The sequence below is a fragment of the Equus quagga genome, unplaced genomic scaffold, assembly GCF_021613505.1.
Source record: "Equus quagga isolate Etosha38 unplaced genomic scaffold, UCLA_HA_Equagga_1.0 160572_RagTag, whole genome shotgun sequence".
Lineage (NCBI taxonomy): Eukaryota > Metazoa > Chordata > Mammalia > Perissodactyla > Equidae > Equus > Equus quagga.
This window is the reverse complement of record NW_025797118.1, coordinates 33,615-40,522: the sequence shown is the minus strand read 5'-3', so window position 1 is coordinate 40,522 and position 6,908 is coordinate 33,615. Positions and strand designations below refer to the sequence as shown.

Sequence of the window (6,908 nt, the reverse complement as noted above, 5' to 3'; positions counted from 1 at the left end):
CCCCAGCCACACAGGCTGTGTGCATCTGTTTAGCAACCTACCCCCCCAACTTTGCCATGCTCTGCTTGTTCTGGTAGGGGGCTGCACAAGGGAAGTGAATAATACAAAGACACACACCCAGCACCAAGGACACTCAGAAAATGTCCTCAGTCCCCAGTTTCCCCTCTCTTCACAGTTGTGTGTCTGTGTGGCTTGGTGATCATGTGCATGTGTGTATGGCATATGTGTGCATGGATGACGATGTGACCGTGCATGTGTGCTCGTGTGTCTGTGTCCAGCCCCTGATCCAGGGGGGAGGGAACCCACTGCAGAACTGAGACTTCTCAGAATTAAAGGAATGCAGGAGTCACCGGGACAGACAGAGCGACCCAAAAGAGGAGGTCAGCACACACCCGACCCAGACAGGAACACACAGGACGAGGCGAGAAATCTCAGTGGCCAGGGGCTCCCACTTGTGTGCACACACATGCACAAACACGGGTGCACACAGCCTTTGGGATGGCGCACACACGGGACCAGGGAGACACACCACACCCGTTCTGGAGGACAGGCCACCAAACCACAAGGCCCAGCAGGCAGCAGAGAGCAACAGCCCAAGTCCCCAAACTTGACTCTAAAATACTCAGGCGCCTCCGCCCCAGAAGCCACAGGCCACCCAGAGCCTGAGCAAAGGGGAGAGTCGGCACACAGCCAAGGGGTCGGAAGGGGATGTCCCACCATCGATGTGGGGGCCAGTCCAAGCAGATTTGGCTGCGGTGGTCCCTAGGGTAGCCCCCCTCAGGCAGACGCCCTCCCCCACCCCAGCAGGAACAAGGCCCAGGAGGCACTTTCTGGAACCAGGCACTTTTAATCAGGAGCCAAGGCTGGGACTGAGTGGGGTGGGGGGCCTGGGCGGGGCAGGGAGTGAGGGGACCAGGGCCATTAAGGTTAGAGCGGAGCCCCTGGGATCCAAAGGGGATCTTCAGGGTGCCCAGGCCAGGGCAGTGGGCAGCAGGCCCTGTGGTGGGGTCAGGGTGGAGCCCCCGGGGCGGCACCCTGGGGGGCGGTGGCCCTGGGTCAGAACATGGGGCAGGGCCCAGCCCGTCAGTCATAGTCTGAGTCGTCGAACTTGGTGCTGAAGAAGGCAGCAGAGTCCTTGGCCAGCCGGGACAGGTGCAAGGCGCCAGTCACCACCAGTGCCAGGAGCAGCAGCGGCGGCACCAGCGCCCACATCGCGGCCAGGATGTTGTAGCACTTGGCCTTGGAGCCGAAACGCCGGGCTGCCTCCAAGTCTCCAGCCACTTTCTGGTCTCGGGCCTGCAAACCAGTGGCAGGGCCAGGTCTCTATCTGTGCTTGGGGCGAGGGGCCTGCCTCCCGCACCCCAGGAAACCACTGGGTCCACACCATGCTGGACCCAAACTCTGGATGGAGGGATGTGGCCTGAGGGGACATTGCCCTGGGCTTGACTCACTCCCTTCACAGCCCCCAACCAGACACTGGGGCTTGGCCCTCCAAGGGCCCTTGTGTCCTAGGGGACCTCAGCCTAAGGGGAGCTGGAAGGGGCCCCTGTCTCCTCCCACTCCAGCTATGGACCCAGTGGCCATCCCAGGCCAGCCTCAGCCTGCAAGGACCCTCCAAGTGGGGAGTCCTCTGGGGTGCTGAGACCCCCCCAGAAGCTGAAGGTAGGGGGCTTTGTTCACAAGACCCCCAGCATGTGAAAAGCCCCCATTTGATGAAAGAGGCCCCCTTGGGTAACCCCCCATCGACGCTACTCTTCTGGATGGACTAGATTCCCTTGAGGACAGCCCCTTCGTTTTTGTGAGCAGCACCCGGCCTGGGACGCCCTCATGAGCTGCAGAGCGCAGAGCCCGCCGTCCCCAGGGAGTAGCCCCTTGATAAGCAGCTCCCCTTGGAGACCTCCTCCTCCCTCTACTTGATAAAGCAGCCCCCCAGTGACCACCAAACCCCATAGAGACCCTTCCCCTGCCCCCAGCTTACAAGCAGCCCCCTCAAACGCTCTAGGCCCCCTCGACAAAGCCCCCCAGAAAGCACCCCGCCCGCCCACCTTGATGGAGTAGGCCAGCGCCAGGAAGCCGAGGCAGCACAGGTTCAGGTAGAGGGTGCTGAACACCGACCAGATCAGGTGGTCCCGAGGCGGGGAGCGCGGCGCCCCCAGCGCAAGGGCCGTGTGCGCGGCGCCGTCCGCCTTACGGGGGGCCCGGGGGTCCTCGCGGGGGTACGACGTGTCCATGGGTTCCAGCGCCGTCTCCGCCTCGCGCAGACTCCGCTTCGAGGGTGGGCGCCCCGGGCCGCTTATAGCGCCCGCAGCCCTGCCCCCAACGGTGGGCTGGCCAGCGCCGACGCTAAATATAACGACAAATGACAGCCTGGAGCCGGGCGCCGGCCCGCCCGTACCCCCGCGAGCCCCCCACCCCCCTGTCCCGCCCCGTCCCGTGCCCCCGTCCCCATCTCTCCCCCGGAGACCCTCGCGCGAGCCCCCATCGGCCCCCTTATGCTCCTGCGTTCCGCCAGCGGCCCCCACCCGCACAAGTTCCCATGGAAGGCTGCAAGGATTGGGAGGCGTTCAGTGGCCGCGGACCCCCATCAGAACCCCTCCCTCCCTCAAGCCCCGCCCCAAGGCGCCCTCCCACCCAAGGCTGCTGATGGTGAGCGTGCAGTGGCAGCATACCACCCCACCTGCACACCTTCTCCCCTCACGCCGCCAAAGGCTGCTGGGCAGGGCGTGTAGTCGCTGCAGACTGCCCACCAGAGCCCCCTTCCCCGTGGCCAAAAGGAGCTGGAGATCCACCTCAGGGCCATGGGTACAGGTACCAGGCTGCCTCAGCGTCAGGGAAGGGCTGGAGCCCCCCAGGCGTGGGCTAGGCCCCCCTCCTCAGGACCAGGGCTGCTGAAACCCCAGCTCTTCTAGCCCCAGAACGCAGAGCTCAGGCTGTGCCCTCATCACCTTCTGGTCGGTAGTGCCCAGCCTGGAAAGGCAAAAGTTCCTGCTGACGTGCTAGTGGGAGGCTACAGGCCACAGCAGGGTCAGTGGCAAGGAGAAAACAGCAGGGAAGAAGGCAGGCGAGGGGGTGTGGCATGTGCAGGTCTGCGGGAGGCCACCAGGACCAGCCACAAGGCTATCATGGCTGTCAGGCTTGCGATGAGCTCTCCTGACCCAGTGCAGGTCCTGCCCTCCTCCCTCGCGGGCAGACAGCTGCTTCTCAGTCTCCTTGGCCGGCTCCTCCTGCCCTCCCCAGTCCAGAGATGTTTGGGGGCGTGAGCTCAGGGCTCTTCTTGACCTCATCTCTCTCTGCAGGGTCCAGTGGATGCTTGGCTGTAAGTGTACGTGCCAGTGACTCATGTTATGTCCAATGGCCAGACTTCACCCCTCAAGTGCCTGCTCGGTGCAGGAGGCTGGGGGGATCTGCAACCTAACTCTTCGAGAAGAGACCTCAGGCTCCGACCCCAGACCTCCTGTCTTAGTCAGTTGGGCTGAGATAAAGCACCACAGACTGGGTGGCTCATAACAACAGAGGTTTATTTCTCACAGTTGTGGAGGATGGAAGCCCAAGATCAGGGCACCAGTGTGCACAGGTTCTGGCGAGACCCTCTTCCTGGTTGCAGGCGGTCCCTGTGTCCTCACAAGGTGGAAGGGGCTAGGGAGCTCTGTGGGGTCTCTTTTATAAGAAGTTATCACAAGGGCTCCACCCTCGTGACTTAATTACCTCCTAATACCGTCACAGCAGTCACTAGGACTTCAACATGTGAATTTGGGGTCCACAAACATTCAGTCCATCACTTCTCCTCGGCGAAGTCTCCCCCATCACAGGTGATGGTGACTCCACCCACCCAGCTGCTCAGGCCAAAAGGGTTAGCTTACCCCTGCCCCCTGCTCCCTGTACCAAGTCCATTTGGCCCCACCTTCCAGGGCAGGTGGAATCTCACCACCCCCACCACAACCTCACCTCCTGCTGGCTTAACAGAGCCACTCCCCTTGGCACTCTCAGTGTGGCAGCCAGAGCAATCCTGTTGGAAGATAGGTCATGTCCCCCTCTCTGCTCAGAACACTGCACTGGCTCTCACCTCATACCAAGTGAGATCCAAAGTCATGGCAATTGCTAATAAGGCCCTGCAAGTTTGCTCCAGGCCACATTCCCTGGACAACAAACTCCAAGAAGGAGATTCGTGTGCAGGACATTTAATAGCTCTTGGGGTCAAGCCCAGTGGAAGGGAGAGGAAGGAAGCAGGATGGGGCAGGAGAAGCTGAGGTGCACTGAGGTCCAGCAAAGACTGCTGACCCTCAGATCTGGAGCTTGGAAGGCCCTTTGGAGGCATCAGAATACGTGTTGTCCCTCTGGGGGAAGTGCCCAATGAGCGTCACTGGCTTGCAGCTGTGCCCATGGGGGCCCTTCCCCTCCCAGGAATGTTCAGGCCACCCCTGAGGGGGCTGGAGTTCAGGCTCCAGCTGTGTCCAGCTTTGTGCTGAACACGGAGCTGATCATGGAGAACCAGGCTGGGAATCCTTCCTTCTCCATCATCTGGTCCCAAGGGGTTGCCCCTGCAGTCCCAGGCGTGAACAGAGGGACCGGCGTTGGGAAGCAGTGGTGGACGACACAGGGTCAGGACAACCTGCCTGTTTGATCTGGAATGTTCCACTTCCATCCTCATAAGCATCGCTGCTGGGCCACCTGAAGCTCTGATTGGTGGGTCTGACACAACCCTGCTGTGATGGGCAGTTCTGCCACCAGGTCAGCTGGAGGCCCACATGGTTAGAGACAAGATGGGAAAGACTGCCTTTGCCAGATCCACCTTCCTGGACCTGTCCCTCTCTAGTACTCCAACACGTGGGACCCCCAGGGAGAGGGGCACCCCATGGACTCCCATGGCTCATCCTAGAGGTCCCAATCTTCCAGCTGCCTCCTAGAGTTAGCTCACTGATTTTCGGGGTACATAACAGGGGTGTGGGGAGACGAGCACAGGAGCCTGGCAGACATGCCCTTCTGAGTCCAGGAAGGGCTTCATCCAAGGTAGGAGGGGCCCACAGTACCTCCTGAGGTAGACTGGGCAGATCCACATCAGGTGACCCCCATCCCAGCCACAGTGGTCAGGAAGGCCCCCCCTTCCCCCAGGGTAGCCTTCATGAAGGGCGATAACACAGCACTGTCACAGGCAAGTGCACTTTATTGAATCCAGGTGTAGACGGGTATGTCTGCAAAAACTGCTGTAGAAAAGGGTATGGGCAAGTGGGCAGGGCCAAAGCCCCAGCATCTGAGGCCAGCAGGGCATGATGGGGACGGGGCTGTGCCCATGGGCAGCTAGAAGTAGCCTCTGCCGTCCTGCATGGCCTTTACAATTATCTGGTAGAGTGTCAGGCAGGCAAATCCCATGAGAACGATGAATCCGGTGCTCAGAAAGAGGCCCAAGACCAGGGCCCAGATGTTCAGGCACTTGGCGGTGGACGCATAGCTCTGGGCCCCAGTCACGTCGCCCACCATCTTCCGGTCCCTAGACTGGGGGAGAAGACACAGTGAGAGGGACCTGGAGGGGGTCTGGGAGAGCCAGCTGAGGTGACTCGGGTCCTTCCCTGCCTGGTCCCTGCCCAGAGCAGCCTGCACCTGCCCTTCACCCAGATGGGGCCACCCCGTCCCGTCCCCTGGAGCCTGAGCAGCACCGTGCCCCGTGGGCCCTCCCATCTGGGCCTCCATCTCCTTCCTCACAGACTCAGCCTCTCCAGGAGGCCTCAGGCTCCTCCTCCCTCTGCTCTGGCCTCTTCACTGGCTGCTCGCCCCCGCAATGGGGCAGCGTTCCCTGTGAGTCCCTTTGTTCCTTCCGAGAGATCCTTGGAGCCCCATCCTGAGTCTGAGGGATGCAATTTCTCGTTTGATCAGTAGAGGAATTCCCTGGAGTCCTGGGGACAAAGTCAGACCCTGGCCATGGCCATGCACCTCACGCAGCCCCATTGTGATCTGTGCACACGCACACACACACACACACACACACACACACACACAAGGCCCCCCCACAACCCAGGTGCCATCTGGGTGGGGACCTAACATGCTGACACACACTTTCTGGAGATGCCCCCACGTACCCACCCACCTTCACGGAGTAGGCGAAGGCCACGAAGCCCAGGCAGCACCAGTTCATGAAGAGCGTGTTGAACAGGGACCAGACGATGTGGTCGGGCACAGACGTCTCGCTGTGGATGTTGATCACAGTGGTCGTCACGGGAGCTGAGCTCTGCGGTGCCCCCAGCACGGACACCTCATGCTCCTCCTTGAGCATCTCATAGGTCGGGGGGACACCAGTGTGGGCGCCACTGACAAAGGTCTGGAAAGTGCGGTTCATGGTGCCAGGATGGAGCGAGCAGCGGTCCGGACGGCTGGACAGTGCTCAGTGGGCCTTTTCTTTCCCAAGTAGTTTCGTTTTCTCTGAAGTTTCCTTTTCCTGGCTTTGGGGAAATCGGGAATTGGCTGGGTACCAGGAGGGCGGAACAAATGACTGAGTGTCAAATTACACTAGGGCAGGGTTGGAGGAAGGGCTGTGGTCTAAGAGGGGCTTCCTGTCCCAGGCGGTCAGGTCAGGTCTCGTCTCTGCTGACCCACCTCCTCCTTCAGGGGTGTAGATGAGCCCTGGGGACTGGGAGCCATCCACCCTTTCCCGCAGCCCAGCCCCAAGCCTGCTGCAGAACCTCACTCTCCCCAGCCAGGGCCCCCACAAGGCCCTCATTCAGACTCCACACTCCAGGCCCAGAGGGAGTCCTCCCCCCAGAGCCCACACCTGGGCAGTCCCACGCCTCCTCCCTGAAGTCTGTTGTCCTTTTGTGCCGTCTCCACCTACCGAGGGTAAGGCTATCGGCTAGCAATGCCTGGGGGTACTCACCTGGACCAGCCCTCGTGGTTCTTGTGATTGCAAGACGCCCTTCAGC

The 6,908-nt window shown here is 61.1% G+C and overlaps 2 protein-coding genes across 6 annotated transcripts; both read right to left on the bottom strand.

Annotated features, from left to right (window-relative positions):
- Window positions 1–833: 833 nt before the first annotated feature.
- On the bottom strand, window positions 834–3,157 carry LOC124233192 (interferon-induced transmembrane protein 5). 5 transcript variants are annotated; one of them, XM_046650348.1, is made up of 3 exons: window positions 2,946–3,157; window positions 2,046–2,343; window positions 834–1,296 (listed from the first exon to the last, which is right to left on the bottom strand). In XM_046650348.1, exons 2-3 carry the CDS (start codon window positions 2,229–2,231, stop codon window positions 1,084–1,086), a joined length of 399 nt encoding a protein of 132 aa, XP_046506304.1. In that variant the 5' UTR covers window positions 2,232–2,343; window positions 2,946–3,157; the 3' UTR covers window positions 834–1,083. The 5 variants fall into 5 exon arrangements, with proteins under 5 accessions (XP_046506304.1, XP_046506300.1, XP_046506301.1 ...); XM_046650344.1 differs by lacking the exon at window positions 2,946–3,157 and adding an exon at window positions 2,670–2,936; XM_046650345.1 differs by lacking the exon at window positions 2,946–3,157 and adding an exon at window positions 2,790–2,936.
- A 1,986-nt stretch (window positions 3,158–5,143) lies between these two features.
- Window positions 5,144–6,430, bottom strand: LOC124233193 (interferon-induced transmembrane protein 1-like). Its single transcript, XM_046650349.1, has 2 exons — window positions 6,080–6,430; window positions 5,144–5,490 (listed from the first exon to the last, which is right to left on the bottom strand). The coding sequence occupies exons 1-2, from the start codon at window positions 6,326–6,328 to the stop codon at window positions 5,296–5,298; spliced, it is 444 nt and encodes a 147-aa protein (XP_046506305.1). The 5' UTR covers window positions 6,329–6,430; the 3' UTR covers window positions 5,144–5,295.
- Between the last annotated feature and the right edge of the window lie 478 nt (window positions 6,431–6,908).